General features: G+C 49.3%; 2 protein-coding genes across 2 annotated transcripts in view; one reads left to right on the plus strand and one right to left on the minus strand.

Annotated features, from left to right (window-relative positions):
• On the plus strand, nt 1-6,920 carry MPEG1 (macrophage expressed 1). The gene has a single exon (XM_090032083.1). It carries the CDS (start codon nt 92-94, stop codon nt 2,255-2,257), a length of 2,166 nt encoding a protein of 721 aa, XP_089888209.1. The 5' UTR covers nt 1-91; the 3' UTR covers nt 2,258-6,920.
• The window catches only part of DTX4 (deltex E3 ubiquitin ligase 4), a 26,634-nt gene continuing 13,619 nt past the window's right edge, over nt 5,013-18,027 (minus strand). Inside the window, exons 3-9 of the mRNA XM_090032084.1 lie at nt 16,960-17,021; nt 16,397-16,558; nt 16,054-16,115; nt 13,348-13,500; nt 11,793-11,954; nt 10,019-10,108; nt 5,013-8,217 (exon numbers count right to left, since the gene is read on the minus strand). Of these exons, the coding sequence (XP_089888210.1) occupies nt 7,984-8,217; nt 10,019-10,108; nt 11,793-11,954; nt 13,348-13,500; nt 16,054-16,115; nt 16,397-16,558; nt 16,960-17,021 (925 nt within the window). The 3' untranslated portion in view covers nt 5,013-7,983. The remainder of the gene's footprint in view (nt 8,218-10,018; nt 10,109-11,792; nt 11,955-13,347; nt 13,501-16,053; nt 16,116-16,396; nt 16,559-16,959; nt 17,022-18,027) is intronic.

Here is an 18,027-nt window from a genome sequence, read left to right on the forward strand (position 1 = left end):
GTTGTGCTAGGAGCAGCTGAATCACCATCTCATTCTTCTGGGTGTCTCCTCTCTGCTCAGACATCTGCATCTCTTTGGTATTGCTTCAACCATGAGCAAGACTCTCCGGCTTCTTCTCTACTGGACACTGGTGGCTTGCATAAAAGGGGCAGAGAAGCCTCCTAGACCAGCTCCTGCAGCAGGGTTTCAGGACTGTAAGAAAACTCTGAAGCTTCCTGGTCTGGAGGTCCTGCCTGGTGGGGGCTGGGACAACCTGAGGAACTTGGACATGGGGAGAGTGATCAACCTGGGCTACTCACTGTGCAGGACCACGGAGGATGGGTATTATATCATCCCAGATGAGGTCTTTACCATCCCCCGCAAGCAGAGCAACATGGAGATGAACTCGGAGATCATGGAGTCCTGGATGGATTACCAGAGCACCACTGCTGCCTCCATCAATGTGGAGCTCTCACTTTTTTCCTCTGTCAATGGCAAGTTCTCCGGTGACTTCTGCAGGACGAAAACCCACCAGGTAAAGGACCGGGCTGTAACAACCAGGGTGCAAGTCAGGAATCTATTCTATACTGCCAAGTTTGACCCTGGGGCAGCCTTGGATGAAGGGTTCCAGAAGCAGCTGGTCATCATTGCCAGCCACTTGGAGAACAACCAGACCCGGATGGCTGACTTCCTGGCAGAGATCTTGGTGCTGAACTATGGCACTCATGTCATAACTTCAGTGGATGCTGGAGCCAGCTTGGTTCAGGAAGATCAAATCAAGTCCACCTTCTTCAAGGATAGCTTGTTTATGCGGAGTGCCATCACTGCCTCAGCACGGGCTTCCTTCCACAATGTTGTTGACTTCAAGGAAAGTGGGTCGGTGGCAATGGAAGACAGCTTTACCCAGCAGTACTTGACCAACCGCACCAATTCCAGGATAGAGAGCATTGGAGGCATCCCTTTCTACCCTGGTATCACACTCAAGACCTGGCAAGAGGGCACAGCCAACCAGCTGGTGGCTATTGACCGCTCTGGCCTGCCTTTACATTTCTTCATCAACCCATACAGTTTGCCAGGGCTACCCAACCCTACAGTGAAGAGGCTGGCCAGGAAGGTGGAATCAGCCATCCGCCGCTACTACACCTTCAACACCTACCCTGGTTGCACTGACCCATCCTCATCCAACTTCAACTTCTATGCCAATGCAGACGATGGCTCCTGTGAGGGAACTGAGACCAACTTCACATTTGGTGGTGCCTACCAGGAGTGTGCCCAGCTTGAGGGCCCTGACACTGCGGTGCTCTGCCAGGGGCTGGAGCAGAAAAACCCACTCACTGGGGCATTCTCCTGCCCCGTAGGCTACACCTCAGTCCGACTGAGCACCCAGGAGCGGGAAGAAGGCTACAGCCATTTGGAGTGCCACAACAACTGTGTGCTGGGCATCTTCTGCAAAAGAGTTTGCAGGGACGTGTTCTGGCTCTCCAAGGTGCAGTTCAGTGCCTACTGGTGTGCAAGAAGACAGGCCCCCGAGAACACCGGATACCTCTTTGGTGGCCTGTTCAGCAGCAGGAGTGTCAACCCCCTGACTAATGCCCAGTCCTGTCCTTCTGGTTACATCCAGCTGATGCTCTTTGACCAGCTCAAACTGTGCGTCAGTAGCGATTATGAAGCAGGGGTCCGGTACTCGGTGCCTTTTGGAGGGCTCTTCAGCTGTGAGATGGGGAACCCTCTGGCAGGAAACCACAAGGGAACACTAGACGACCCCTATGTGAAGCAATGCCCAGCTGGATTCAGTCAGCACTTGGCACTGATCAGCGATGGGTGCCAGGTGAAGTTCTGCGTTCAGGCCAGCCTCTTCACTGGGGGATCCCTGCCTCCTGCACGGCTACCTCCGTACACTCGCCCACCAGCCATAAGCCTGGTGGCCACTGACACTGTCCTGGTGACCAGTGGTGATGGGGAACACTCCTGGATTAAGGATGCCCAGACCCAGCTCTGGCGGCTGGGGGACCCATCTGAGGTACAGCACAACATAAAGCTGAGTGGGGGCTCAGGCGGGGGCCTGGCAGGAGGGAAGGTGGCTGGCCTCACAGTAGCTATTACCACTGGCCTGGCTGGCCTCATTGCCCTGGCAGTCTATGGCACCAGGAGGTATAAGAAAAGAGGGTACCACACGGTGGCGGAAGGGCAGGGCCTGATCCCAGAGAGAGCTGAGTATAATGTGGAGGCTGAGTTGGGCGAGAGCTACCAACAGGATCCTGAGAGTGAAACAGCTTGAGTTTCCCCTCACCCTTTGCCCCTTGTTTTTAGCTGCTTCTAAAAGCTTTCTGCCACCTCAGGCAGAGCTGCAAGCTTCATCCACCCATCCCCTTCTTCCCCAGCCCCCTCTCCTGGCAGATCCCCTCCTTGGCAGAGCTAAGCCCCTCCACTCTACTGGACAGAGATACAGGATCCCTGGCCTTCCCTTGCCCTCCACTAGGCAGAACCACAAGACCCACCCCCAACCCTCCCACCTCACCCTGCCAGGCAGAGCCATGAAGCCCTCTCCTCAGCCTGACAGGACAGAGCGGGCCTGTGCATGAGGGTTCAGATATTTTGCCAGACTTATGGGAAGGCGAGAGGGGCCATTGATACATGACCAATACAGTCCAGACAGCAATGTGTGGTAGGGGACAGCGGAGGGGGGGAATCTCAGCCTACATTATGGTGAGGAGCCTATGCAATATAGAGATAACTTTATGTGCCCCTGCCTGGCATCAAGTGGGGGCTGAGGCTTTCTTCTCACACCCACCCCCTCACCCCTACTTCAGACTAGACTCTCCAAGGTAACTAGTGATTTGGGATCCTCTCTTTTCAGGGAAAAAGTAGAGGCTTCAAAACTTCTGAAAAGGGCCTGATCATGGCCTACTGCTTGGTCCCCTGAGAGTCTTGATCTTTCATTCTTCCCAGAGATGGAGGGTTTTCTTGTGTTGTGTCAGGCTTGACTATAGTTTTGCTAAGAGGTTAGATTATCAATTTATAGGATGGTTTGGCTAGGGATGATCCTACCTCAAGCAGGGGGTTAGACTAGACCTCTGGAGGTCCTGCCCAGCCCTACTTCTTTATGATTCTATGAATGTTTGCCCCTGTTTTGGCAGGGAAGCTTGTTAGCTGGGAGCCTTTCTCCTCCAGCAGCTCCAGTACATGTCTGGAGACAGACACAACAGCTCTATCATGGGATGGGTAGGACCCTTGGTCAAACTCAGAGCTCCCCCCGCCAGTAACTCTGGGGACACCCATCCTCGTAGTATTAGGACAAGCAAGCACGGATATGAGGGGGAGGATGCCACAGGAGGCAAGGGGAATCTGATGTCAGTGTCCAGGATTTCCAGACTAACCATGCTTCAATGGGAAAGCCCAGCCCTACTTCCTGTCTTGATTCTATCAAGCAGGTGTAGCCCTGGTCCTGCCCAATGCCAGTCTCCATAGGATAGGCAAACTTTAGGGTCTTTCCTTCCCATAGTTATCTTGGGAGGAAACCCCCTTCTCATGCTTTCCCTCCAAATTTTTCTCCCTTTCTTCTCTGATCAATACATTGTCCCCAGAGTCCAGTACAAAGGTGGTAGCAGGGTACACTGTCTGATGGCTCCAGGCAGAGACAGAGTCACCATTCCCTCCCGTCACCAACTCTGTGCCTCAATGTCCCCACCTGGAAATCAAGGGAAATATCTAAGTAGCATGAAGAAACATCATGGTAACTCACAGTGCCTCAAGGGTGCTAGAAAAGGGAGTTAGTGTCACACATGCAACTTAAAACGGAGGCCAGTCAGATTTTAACAAATAAAACAAACCCACCAGAGATCCTGCTCTGTAGCAACCAGAGTAAAAGTCAAGGGCTGGAGAACAACAAGGAGTAGACAAGCGGCCTTTGTGAACAGAAGACTTCTCCAGAGGGCATCTGCAAAAGCAAACACAAGAATGTGCTTGCTGGTCTGCTCTACTGAAATCCCCATCATCCCACCCATGTGTCTACCTGAGACCAGCTCAGAAGCAATTAGAGATGCATGACGTCACAGGAACTGGCTGGAGAAAAGGACCTTGAGGGATATGTCCTGAGTCAGCCATTAACTTCTCTCTATAAACCACAGCCAGGTGGCTAGACCGTATAGAACACTGCATCTTGTCTATTTTTTATTGCATCCCGCAGTTAACAGCACAGCTGAAAAGGCATTAAAAGTGATTGTAAAAAAAATATACCATTGTTGTACGGTAAATATGAAATCCAGCACGTCAGTGGAGTGTGAGGTAAGCATGTACCTTGATCAAGGACTTTTGCATAGATTGCCTCTGCTCTTTCAGGAGCAGGGATATAATCCCAGGTTTCCAGGACAAGAAGTCAGTGCAACTCATCTTGATCCTTGAGGGAAGATCAACTTCATATTTGAACAGCAATGAGATAATTTAAATATGAGCTTTCAACACAAAAGAGAGATGGGGGCATGAGAGAATCAAAGACCATGTCTCTAAGGTGCAGGGAACTAAGTTCTCCCTACCAACTAAGAAGACATCATCGACCCAGGCAGACTCAGCAAATGAGTATTTTGACTCACTCTGTGGGTCCCACCCCTTTCTTAATATTTTGCAATAGCTAATGCCACATGAATTGTTCTCTCTCTAGAGCAGTACAAGTTAAAACTCCCTGTCAATTCTACGCTTGCTGCTATGGCAGGAAGCATCGGCTCCACAAACTTCCCAGTAGCCCTAGGGTTGTACCCATGCCGCTTCCCTGAGACTCTTCCATCTGGGGTTGTCACACGTACTCCGGCTCTAGGAACACAAACAATTAACAAAAGACACATGTACAGGCCAGGGAAACACAGACAGTGGATGCCCTCTGGACTGACAGGAGGGCTTTCCCCATTTATTATTCTGCAGTGCTGTCCTTTCACATGGCAGCGAACCAGAGACGGGCGAAACGCACCGTTCACAAACAAATGGAAATTAAAAAAAAACAATATACAGCAGGACACTTCCCTCTGCGCCCACCCCCCCACCCTTCCCCCAAACACACCAATCACCACCACACACCTTGCATTGAACGCAACGAGGACACACAACAAGACCCCGTGCCCTGCTGACGCCCACCAGTGCTGGGTCTTCTGGAGAACGTACCAACCACAGACAGTTTGAAATTAAACAAAACAAAAAAATAATAATCTGTGTGTGGGGCGGGGCGGAAAGAGACAATGAACACCTCTCTCCCCATAACTCAGTGGAGAGGGATATCTGAGGGGCCTAGAGGATACTCTCCAACCCTGCCACCTACCCTGGAAGCCAAGTCATGCTGAAGGCAGCACACTGGTTGTGGGATGGTGGAATATTGGTCCTTAAAGGAATTTTCTCCTCTTTTTAGGGGTAGAGGGTAGAGAAAGACCAACTAGCTGGATGCTGATGGGGGTGGGGCATAGGATGGGGAGTCTGGGGTAGGGGGCTGAGATGCAGAGAGGGGAAGCTTACAAGAGCAGGACCACTTCCCACCCTGGTAGCTAAGAAGTGCTTGAGGTTCTTACACAGATGGCATTTGGGCATCCACAGGATAAGTGTGAGCCCTGTGCTGAGAACTCTGGAGCTGGGGAGGCTCTGGAGTTCACGTCCAGGGCAGGATGAGACGGTCCGTTTTCACTAAGCCCCTAGGGCAGAGATTCTCAACCAGGATGCTGCAGTGCAAACACCTACATGATAAACTCAGAGATTCCAAATAGGAATTCACAGTGTAAAAAGCATTCTGACCAGTTGTGGTTTGAGTTCTTTGCAATTCTTTGCAAAGAATTGTTCTATTATTTTTCCACAGTCAGAAAAATGAATGAAACCTAAGAGCTGACATTTTCTGTGGGGTGCCTTCAGTCTAGTGAGGGGTGCCCGAAGTCTAAAAAGGCTGTGACCCATTGCCCTAGAGAAGAGACCATGAAGACACCCTTGCAAAGGCAAGACAGTGGAATTACCAGGCCTTATGAAGTCTGTGGGGCTCCTCTGAATCCTACTCTTCTACCACCGTTCTGATGAACCTTGCCCACAATCATGACTCCAACCACACCCCTTCCTGCCTCACCCGACCCAATCATCCACCATTGCATGTACCACCTGCCCTGTTCCCCCACTCCCACCCACAGAGACTTCACAAGGGTCTCAGGACAAGCCCCTAAGCTGGTAAAGAGACCTACAGGATAAGACAAGAGAGATGTTAGGATGTTCTGCAAGGTGCAAACATACCTGCCCCTACCCTGGAGAACACTGTTGTGGGAGTTACTTCACCTGTGATGATGTACCAGAGAAGCCACCAGATGGCAGTACCAAGGGAGCCAAGTGGTGCCTTTTAAACCACAGCGTAAATCCTAGCAATCTCTCATTTAGACTGTGGTTAGACCATGTGGTTAGACCACCATCAGGTCTAACCACAAGGATGGTTTGTTGCTAATACCCCCAGCCTGCGCTAGTGTGAAGTGAATGTTAATCTCAGGACAGACATTCTTCACGCTGGAAGCAATGCTACTAATGGATCACACTAATGGGTGGGATGGGGCATTTTTTCTTTTTCCACCTTTCTGAAGTGCACTTGGCAGCCAATTTGAAACACGGGCAGCAAAACATGGTGTCTCCATTTCAAGATGGCCATCTAGAGAGCCTCAACCCTGTGCCATGGCACACACCAGCAGACTTAGCCTCCAGGTCTAACTTAAGTACCGTTTCATTTAAGTATCCTAACGTCACTGTCTTTTTCAAACATGATGTAATATATACGTATATATATACGACAAATCCCCCAAACATGAGGTATATAAATTCCAATCAGTATTCAGGGGGACTCCCCCATACACACAGTTCAAAGAACCCACTTTAGTGGGGGAGGAGGGAGCACAGGGAAATAAGACTCTCTCCCATCCCACCCAACCCTCTCAACTCAACTCTACTGGTTCTGATCCACAACAGGAAAGGACCAGATAAAACAACTAGCTGGGGCACAGTTTATATGCAGCCGAGAAAGGGCTGGGACACAGTTCCGGGATAATTCGCAGTAAACTTAAGAAAGAACCAGACTTCAGATCCAGCCAGTAACAGATCCAGGAGACGGGAGGTTGCAGTTTCCCTTTCAATTTCCCTGGACACAACTGAGAAGGCTGGACTTGTTCTAAACTAGTTCTGAACTGGTTCTGCTCCACCCACTGTGAAAAGAGGATGCAGCTAGTGCTGGTCTTGGTCCAATTTGGAATGTATCAAAGAGATGAGATTTCCACCCCACTTCCCCAAGGCGTAACTCAGATCCAAGCTGGGGATAGGATCAGAGAGCCAAGCCTGGCTAGGAGTAAATGGGAGCATGAGGTGGAATGAAGGGGGCAATACCAGACCTGCAAACAGCACATTCCCAACTCACAATGAGTCCACACAATGAAAGCAGCAGTGACATGACAACACAAAACCAGCACCCTGACCGAATGAGACGACTAGGGCTAGTTCTGAATCCTGTGTCCCCAGTGGCTTTTGTAAGAAGCCTCCTTGGCTCCTGAGTGGTACTGGAGCTATGTGGACAAGAGTGCTTGCCAGTGGCTGGAACGCCCCCATGAGGCAATTAGTTTTCACAGAGTTTAGCAAGTTCAGTCCCTCTCCCCTCCGCCTGAGCTCAGTGCTAACAGTTGATAGCAAACGAAGGGCAACATAACCTCAGAAGAGAAGCTGTGGCCATACTGGGGGCCTTCTTGCCCCCAAACAATGAGCAGTCCCAATCCACAGATGCTCCAGTTAATGAAGTACTGTGTGTGGGGGAAGGGAGATACTAAGATCAGGGGTTCCTTCTCCTCCACAGCCCCCTGCAAGCCAGATTTCTGAGTGCTTTCAGAGCTAGGGGGTGGCTATGGCAGGCAGAGGAAGTGAAGGGAGGGACAGCACACGCAGGGACAGAAGGAGATGTTGTTAAGGGCCGTGGCTTGGCAAAGGTCTCACCCTCTGCCATGGGATCCCCTCCCCCTGTTTTCAGTCCTTCTCTTGGGCTACACTCTCCTCAGTGATGCCCTGGGCTGCCAGTTCAGCCAGCACGTTGTCCAGGTAGTTGGCATCAGGGTAGCCATGGCCTGTAAGGTTAGAGCCGAACTCCGTCTTGTGGTGAATCTCATTCCAAATCACCGTGTCTGACTCGCCTGTGGTGCTGGATGTACCAATGGCAAAGATGAGGCGCCGGTCCCAGGCCACCAGCAGCAGCTTCAGCACCTAGAAGTGAAAAGCACAGGAGAGAGACAGCTGAGTGACTATCTCACCTTGGGCCTGAGCCTATAGACACAGCATTGTCAGCTATTCCTTATCTGATCACTCAGACTCAGTCAGGTGATGTGCTTACATACTCCCCCAAAAGCTCAATCTGCCTCCCATGGAAATGTTTATAAGGGCAATGATGAGTTTGCAGGATGGAACTTTACACTGTCACTGGGAAATGAAGAAGCAGTGTAAAAATCAGAGTTTAACTCTGTAACTGTAAAAAGCAGAATGAATTTTCCTACTGAGTCCCATAAAACCTCCTGGTATTGTAATTATACAGTAAGGTACATGTGATGGCCCATCTCTGTGATAAAAGGACCCAGCATATTGTAAAATGCATAAGGCAGAAAGTGGGGGAAGTTCCCAAATGAGCCAGGAGTTTCTGGAATGATCTGATAGACATAGCATGGAAAGGGCACATTATTGGGACCATGAATTATTTTCAGAAGACCATGTAAAAGGTGCTGATACATGTTAAAACTAAAGCTCCTGTGTCAAGTAGATGTCACGATGGGGACATACGATTCAGTAGGACCACACCACTGGGGGTCCATGAAAGACAACCCCTGTACTAGAGGGTTCCCCGTACCCCTAGAATGACGGAATCTAACCCTGTGTCTCTAGAGTTTTTTCGGTTTAAACTACACCCCTCACTAGGCACAGAACAACATCCATCCTAGCGACCTCAGACTTACCCCGAGCTTCAGGACTTGTGCCAGTCATTAGTAAGGGCCAGGAAGAACTTTTTTCCACCAAAATGCATCATTTGCCTTCTGAGGATTTTTACTGCCCTCTACTGAGGCACTGGCTTTTGGCCACAGTGAGACATGGGAGACTAGCCAGGATGGAGTCATGCTCCCCTCTCTGATACCTGACTGGAGGATCTTGTTCATGTGCTCAGGACAAACCAACTGCCAGATTGGTGGTCAGGTGGGATTTCCTCCTCCACCGAGGTCTGACTGACACAGATATACATTTTTTGCCAATCCTAAAATCATGTGAGCCTATTTTAATCCAACATATTCCCTGCTGTTGCACTGGCAAGGAATCAGCAGCAGACTTGTTTCTCCTGCTCTTAATGCATAGGTTTTTAAGGTAATACCTTTCATTGAACCAACTTTAGAGTAAGGGCTGACTTCAGTTTAATTAGATAAGTTTTGGGACACAAAATACTTTTCTTCAGGACTTTGTAGTTTTGTACCTGAAAGCTTGTTTAACCTCTCCCAATTATGCAATTTGTCCTATAAAAGATATCACCAAAAACCCTTGCTTCTCACATATTTCTTGGACAATCATAGCTACCGTAACCCTCCAACCCCACTTTAACCATGGCCTGTTCATTGGTACTTTGTGGCTGTTCTGTATGAGAAGGGGTGGACATTCTTGTGGGCCATTCCAGACAAATGGATGCCCATGAAGGCAGGGGCCTGGATCTCATGGCTCAGAGGAATCCAGTACTGGATTCCTTCCCTTCTAATTACTCCCCCTCCTCTCAACTCTTCAGGACATGGTAAAGGGGAATCAGCATAACTTAACTGTGGTGCCACAGATACAGAGCATCTGGGTTATTAGTGGTGCACAAGGATCTGGTCTGTTAGCTATATGTAATGAATTTACATGGGCTTTCTTCCTCTCCAAACCAGGCAGTCTTATTGGAAAAACACAGCCCTAACAACCTTTTCTATGGAGAAAAAGTCTCTGTCCTTTCCTCTGTTACCCCAGGGAAGCAGCAATGGAGGACAGGACAACCCCTCACCTTCCTGCCCTTTTCACTGTCTGGGAGGTAACAGTGTCGAGGGAAGCCACGTGCTGTGAAGCTTTTTCCAGCATTTGGATGCTCTGGTCCCTACAGGGAAAGACAGAAAGAGAAAAAAAAATGGGATTCCTTTGGACTGTTGAGAGAAGGATTGAGATGCATTGTTGCCTCCAAGGACCTGCTAGTCCTACTACAACAGTATGGATAAAGCACAGAGTAGCTAGTCAGTGGGTATAAACTTACTATACACTTTAAGTACTGAAATAATGCATGCATATTAATGATCTTTATAGTTATCCTTCATATATCTATTGTACTTCATTTTAGTTGTATCATTTTACATGCTTTCCGTATGATCAATCATGTTTGGTGCCATGCACCTTTACAATTTACTGATTAATTAAACTGATTTTAGGTTTGGTCATGCCATCCTATGTGCTTTTTATCAATTTTTGCAGTTTATACCGAATCCAATGATTTCAAGATGTTCTTGAACAGATCTCAAATGTTTTGATGCACTCTGGTCCCTTTCACAGAACTTCAGGCCTCCAGGCTTTTAACTCTTCCTGGTGTACCTTATGGCCTATAAGATCTAGCTAAACTCATGTCACTGTAGTGCCTCCTGCTGGTATAAGCCATAAAAGGCAGCTGCAAGGTTTCTTGTGCCAATATTACATACTGCTGAATCAATCAATGGGCCCTTACAATATTGGCTCTCAATCTTTTCAGGGTCAGGGCACCCCACCAGCACTTTTTTAATGTTGAGAACCTCTATTGGTGCAGCCTCAGCTTACCTCAGTGCGTTTCAGCTGGGTTCTGCAGCTGGGAAGGGCTGGAAAACTGTGATGAAACTGCCGTGCACTGCACAGCCAGCCTGGGAAGCACTCCTCCCATGTTAGGGCTCTCTGATCAGCTTGAAGCAGGCAGGAGCTGCCACATGCTGTGCAACTATTTCTGCACAGCATGTGGTCTGGCACCCCCAACTCTCCTCTTGGAAACAAAAACAGATGGGATAGTTTCACCTGTGTCTGTTTCCAGAAGAAGTGAGGGGGGGGGGCAGGGGCAGAGAGGTGCAGATCAGAAAGAGCTGCACAGCACAAGGCAGCTTTGCTGCCTGCTTTAGGCTGATTAGAGCCTTTATGCAGGGGGAGTTAACTCCAGAGCTGTTTTACCTGGCTGCAGTAGCTACTACAGCAGCACCACAGTTGAGAACCTTACACCTTTCATGGGGGGTGACCCTCCAGGCAGTGGCATAACAAGGGCAAGGTGACTGGGCCAGACAACTTGGGAGGGTGGAAGAAACAGCTGCTGCCACAGATGCAGAGTCATACTGGTAGTGAGGCAACAACCAGAAGTCACTGCCGCCCCTGTGTGCGGCAGTTACCCCAGGCACCTGGCCACATCAGTTCATCTCTGCCTTCAGGTGCTGCTGGGGGAGGGGATTGTTTGGGGAAATAGTATTGCAGAACTGGTGTTACCCTGAGCTCCTCTTACATCCTGTCTCCTATAGCTGTCAAGGCCCCCAAGCTAGTAGCCCACCCATCCAAACAAGGATGATTCTATGGCACATGCCACCACCAAGCACAGGTAGCAACTGCTTCATTTGCTGGTATGATCCTCCCACCAGCAAAAACTGAGCACAGCTAGGCAGAGCACCCAGGAAACCTGCCACAGGGCAGGGATTACAAGGACAATGCATGAATAAATGGGACTTTCCTTCACAAAAGAGGCAGACATCCCCATCCATGGTGTCTCCCCAGAGCAGGTGTCTCACCTGGACTCCTGGTGGGATGTTGTATATAATGCGGATGGTCTTACAGTCAGAGTGCCCAGGCAGTGAGTGAGGAATGAGATGATACTCCATTTTCCCAGGGGGCTGAGTTCCAGTCTTTACCCCATAAATGGTTTTGCAGGTTGGGCACTGCAGACTCCCATCCTGAAAGTGAGCAAGGATGATAGAAAAGATTTTTAAAAATGAAATCAGGAGACTTATTTCCCTTTGCTGTTATCAGATTATAATCATACAAACTCCCCAACACCCTCGGTATCCCAAGTAGTTAAAAATGGCTATTTTTCATAGCACAATTTGAAACTAAATTTCTCTCTTTCCAAAAGTTTTCACCTTTTTGCAGTTTAATTTGAAACACAAAGGCTTCATTTCAAATTTTACTTCTTCTATTCCTCTTCCTCCCTCCTTCAATAATTTTCCATCCCTTATTCTTTACAGAAAATGAACAGCTCAAAACAACAATGAGAAAGAAGCAAAATGTTTAAACTTACTGGGAAATTCTGTGGAAAGTACAAGCTTGTATTTGATTCCAAAAGCCAATTTTTGTGAGAAAAATATTAATTGAGCCTAAAAAAATTCTACCATGTTTCCTCGCAAACGTTCTGGTTGACATTCACAATCCTGCCATTTCCAGGTAGGGAAAGGGGAAGGTACCAGTCCAAGGTTGCAGGACAAATCAATACAGCAGGTCAAACATTCGCCAATGTTGGATTTTTGATTAAATACATTTTTTTGGAGGGGAGGGAGAAGAGGGAGAATGTCTACCGCTTTCTGCTGCTTTCCACAGGAACAAAAACAAAAAAGCAAGCTTCCATGGCCATTTGATTTTGTTATGTCCCATTGTGGTAGCTTACTGGGTAGCTCATGCTCCCATTCTTTTCCATGGGATGTCATAGTCAGGTTCCTCTCCTCCAGTGCATTGTGGCCATATCATATCAGCCATGATGCAACCTTCTCCCTCATTGGCACAGATCAAGTTGCATCTTGGGAGAGGCAGTCCAATGAGGGAGCCTGGCATGCTGAGAAGAACAGGGATAAAAGAGTAACTGAACTACAACTCCTATGTAGCTCTGCAGCCACATGTCCAAATTTAAATGCTTTGGGCTTTGGCCAAAATATTTTGGATTTTGATGCTTTTTTCTGGGTAGGCATGAAGAGGAATAGAGGGTAGCATCTTGCCAGAGATGGAGACTTTGGACAGCTTGATACTGAGGACTGTTTTACTTTGACTCAGTGATCTTCAAAGAGACAGCCATGCAATTGGACAGAATCAATCAAAGCTCTCTGACAAGTGCTAAGTGATGTTAGCCCACAGCCTGTAAATACACACCTGGTTCAACATGAATGGGACACACTTGGACAATGCCTTGCATTCCCTCCCTACTGTGGAAGGCTCTCACAATCAATGAGGAGGCAGGATCCAAACCCAGTCAGACCTGATTGGCTCAGTGTTCAATTCTCTGGAAGAGTCTACAATAGGATCTGATCCTACCAAGTCCTTAGGGGTCCCCTGGCAGCTGAAGTGGACTGGGACACGCACCTTGTTGCCATTGTTGTACATGGCAATGAGGCAGTGGAGGTGGTAGATGTGGCCACACTTGGACAGCTTTCCCACGAGGTCTGGCTTCACAGCTGGCTGTGGCCCTTTGTAGCCAGATGGGGCAGAGAGGCGCTCCATGCAAATGGTGCAGTCCTGAGGGGGACAGGCAATGAGTCAGTCAGAAGGATCTGGTTCAAACCCAGCCCACAGGAGCACTGGGTGGAAATCCGTTCAGGTACCACCAGAAATGGACAGCCCCTTCAGTGGTGGTGTCAAGGCGACAAGGCAAAGAAGTAGCCAGGAGTCAGAGCTCTGTTCCTGCAGAGCAAGGCACTGCCAGAGGGAGCTGGGGATTTCCAAACCATGCTTGCCATGGAGAGCACAGGTACCTCAGGTCAATCTGAAATGTCTTGCCAGGGCCCCGTTTCCTCCATGCCTGATACATGCAAAGAGCCAGGGTCAAGTACCAGGGGATGCCTAGAACACAGGTCACACCACAGCTCACTCCCAACCTAGACAGAAAGCAGCTGTGAACATGCACCCAGCATGAAATCCTATGGCACACCTGCACACACACACACCACACAACCTTGCTGCACACATGCGCAGCAAGCAACCCTTCTTCACACATACTGAAGACATTGTGTATGCATGTTGCATGTGGTATACACATGAGCAAATAATCCCTCCTCACACACAAAGTACACAGCCTCACTGCACATACAACATGCCACCCCGCTGGACACATGTGCACAAGCAACCCCTCCACACACACACACACACACACACACACGCACGCAGCTCCACTGTGCACATGCTCATGAAGACGGCTAGCCCTGCTTCTCATATACCCAGCAAGCAATTCTTCCTCACACACCATGTGCATCCCCATCTCTCTCTCTCACACTCAGTGGCAGATTCTATTCCACCTATTAGACCTCCAAAGTAGACTCAGGCACCTAAACATCACTGTAATTCACCATAAGAATGTAAGAAATCCCATTTACTGGATCAGACCATAGGTCTATCAAGCACAGTATCCTATCTCACACAATGGCAGAAAGCAGACGATGGAGGAGCAGATGAACAGGGCATGTTCAATAACTGATCCAATTCCCTTTGGAGCAGGGTTAAAACTACCAGTTCTCCAGAATTTCTTGTGACAATGAGTACCAAAAGTTATTACTTACTGCGTGAAAACAACTGTCTTTTGTAAGTGATAAAACCTACTACCCATGGTTTCATTTTATGCCCCTTAGTTCTAATATTGTGAGAGAGTAAATCATAAATCCCTATTTACTTCACTGCACCAGTCCCTGAAAATCTATTAATGCAGGGGAGACCAATCTGCAGCACATTCACTACAAGTGGCATGGGCAGCTGCTGTATGCGGCATGTAAGCCCTGAGTGCTCAGTAAAGACAGGCAGGAGAATGGAGGAAGAGAGCAGAGTCTGGAGCCTAAACTTGGAGCAGAAGCAGGTGTCCTGCCTGAAACAGCATCTCCTGCTGTGAAAGGAGGTGTCAGGTGTCACCACAAAGAGCCCTTCTATGCTCTTCCACGGTTAGCCCTTCCCTGGGCTGCAGTAGCCATATAAAACTGTGGGTTGGGGAGCCAGGGAAGGGTTAACCTAGCTAATGTTAGCAACACCTCTTGCAGCAGTGTCCTGCTCCAGCTCTGCTCCTCATGGCCCTGCTTCGTGTGACCCCAGACAGAGGCTCAAGCCCCATTATGCCTCCATTCTGGCATCCTACGGTACTCACTATCAGGTACACCATTGTGGGGGCACCCGAATAAGAGCAGCATTCAAGGAGGGAATGAAGCTTAACTTGTGCCATGCCTTCAAAAAATGTTGCCCACCATAGCATCTACTTTTATAACATATCAGCATCTTAGTTTAAGGCTGAGTTGCAACAAAGCAATGAGGAAGACCTCTTTCTGCATTAAGTGTTTTTCAGACTCAAGCAGCATGGAACAGAACTGCATTTAAGTGCCTAATAGAATACGATATCACCCACTAAGCACATAACCCTACCATGCACACGCACATGGCAGCACCCTTCACACTTGACTCCCCCACAAACAGCACAACTGCACCTTTCTCTTTCACACACACATACAAAGTGTGCAACATCACTTCTCTCCCACATACACAGATCAGATGGGGCACAGCCCCACTCATATGCACACAAAACACACTGACCTGCACACAGCATGTTCCACTTACCACCTCACACAAACCTACCAACCTCCCTGGAGAACACCATCACCACACAAACACACACACAGCATGCAACTCCACCTCATACTCTCACACACAGGCTACACTCTCATTTCCATAAGAGGTGTGTTCTGTCAGCATAGTAAGTAATCTGAGCTTGCACTCATGCCATACCACCCTAGTGGGGACCAGCTATGGTTACTTTTGACTCGGAGTGCATCAAGGTCATACCAGGATGCAGGGTTGTGGCACTGCAGATCTGGCTGAGATACACTCAGATAAAACCCCTTTGGATCTGGTCTCCACTAGGCCAGGACAGCAAGGGAGCTAATGAGGTGCTGATGCACACTTCTCAATGGGAACAACCCTCCCTGAGATGCAGTACCATGCACATACATGCCCAGATGTGCACTGGGACAGTGTACATCCATGCACACTCAGAGCAGTCCCAGCACCTCTGCACCTGCCAGGCTTCACTGCTCTCACCTCATCTGGTGGGTGTCGCACCTTCTGCAAGTATTTCTTCAGCACCTCCTCTGGGGTTTTACCTGCAGGGGTTGTGGGAGAGACAGGAAGACAGTACATGGGAGCATAAGTCACATGGACCCATTAGCCCCACCATGGGCCACTGGAGAGAAACAAGGCAGTCTAGAAAAGGGAGGAAGTTGGGGGTGGAGAGCTCCTGTGGACTATTGGGGAGGGGCTGAGTGGGAAGAATCTAGGCACTAAAGCTGAGGTGAATGACTGCATTGAACAAGATAGAGCTCCCCCTCTGGGAATGGGGAGAGGGGGCATCCACAGGGACAGGAAGGGACTGGACCCTACTCACCTTTCTTGGCCTGTTTTTTGGTGGTCTTGCGGCAGGTGTTGGAGATGCCTGGGATGGACTTGATCTCGCTCTTGCTGACGGGTGGGGGGTGTAGTACTAGCTTTGGGGGGCGGGTGAGGCAGACGGGCAGCCCTGCTGCACTCATGAGGATACCTGTGATCCCTGGGAAAGGGGGGCATGGAAGGTAGAGAGAAAAAGAGAGAAGGGTTGGCTCTGAGAAACCAGCCCTGTGCCCAGTTGCTCTGCCCTGACACACTCTCTGGCTGCAATATAACTCAGAGATGTCTCACTCCCTTGCGTTCTAACCCACCCCTCATGCAAATCAGCCTCTCCCTGCCTCCAATTCTGCACTTCATCCCATACCAACACCAAAGAGCCTTTCCTCAGGACACAGGTCTCCCCAGAACCTCCCACAGCTCCCCCCACTTCTAAACAGGTGGGTTCCCTCCTTTGTCCATTCCTCTGGCAGTGTTAGAATTTGTTCCCAGGGACCTGCTGTGGGCCAGCTGTACCAGATGGTACAAGCCCAAGACCCCAGCAAAACTTGGACCTGGATGCCCTACCTGCCAGCGCAGGGTTAACCGGACTCGAGCCATTCAGGTTCTTCACGGGGACAGTGGGGACCCTAGAGGGAAAAGAGACGGGGAAAGGTTAGAATTCACCACAGGGCAATACTTTGCCACAGCTCTTGGGGGGAAGCTCCAGCCCCATACACTGATGCCCCCAGTGCACCATCCCAGGTGCCCTCTTCTTGTGCTGGGAGTCCTGCCTGGAGAACAGGAGATGAACTGAACAGGTGGGGAATTCTCTGTGCTAAGTGGAAAGAACTAATTCTAGACAGTGGGGGCACATCAACCCTGAAGATTTCTAGCCAGGACTGCGCACAGGGTGGTGGTTGGGTACCCTTTCAAGAGACCCGTCTGGGTTGTGCCCAGAAGCATCCCTTTGTTCTCTGCAGCACCGTCATTGACTCTCTCTCTCTCCATCTGTGTAACATGAGGCTATTGTCCAGAAGAGCAAGGAGTGGTGCAGTGAAGATAGGTGCAGGTCCTCAATCCCAGAAGGCTTTGTGCTCTCCATTCTACCCAATGCCTGCCAACGGCAGCCTAGAATCACCCCATTATCTCTGCCTGTGCAGGTAAGGTAGAGCTATTACTGCACACACAAGAACCAGCCCAGCAGGTTCCACCTTCAGCTCCAGCTCATGCCCTGCAGCACAAACATAGAGCTGAGGAAACCAGGTTTGGGCAGTGTCGGCACAGGAACTCCAGCACAAGGCCTGTGCATAAAAGCAGGGTGGGAGTGTGGGACAGTGGGTGTGTAAGGAATGGAGAGGACTGAAATACACAGCTCACAACAGAAAACCTGTCATCACTTAATCTGCAAGTAAAAATCACTAGAGCTCCTCTGAGATGGAGCTACTGGCAGAAACCTAGCCACTAGATCAGTGGTATATTGGGGTTACCCATCAAGCAGGCCCCAATTCCATTCCACTAGGCCTCCCCTTCCCTTCCCAAAAATACCCAGTTCAGGGGATGAATTTCTTGATTGCTATTTTACATATGTTTTCCATCCTGGTGAGCTTTGCACTGTTCCTCCAGAGATTTCAATCTCAGTCCTGGGCCTTGAAA

Source organism: Crocodylus siamensis, chromosome 2, assembly GCF_052110815.1.
Source record: "Crocodylus siamensis isolate JL-2025a chromosome 2, ASM5211081v1, whole genome shotgun sequence".
In the NCBI taxonomy this organism is placed as follows: Eukaryota; Metazoa; Chordata; order Crocodylia; family Crocodylidae; genus Crocodylus; species Crocodylus siamensis.

What these genes read in the sequence shown, in the direction of transcription:
- MPEG1 (XM_090032083.1), top strand. Translation starts at nt 92, where the DNA reads ATGAGCAAGACTCTCCGGCTTCTTCTCTACTGGACACTGGTGGCTTGC.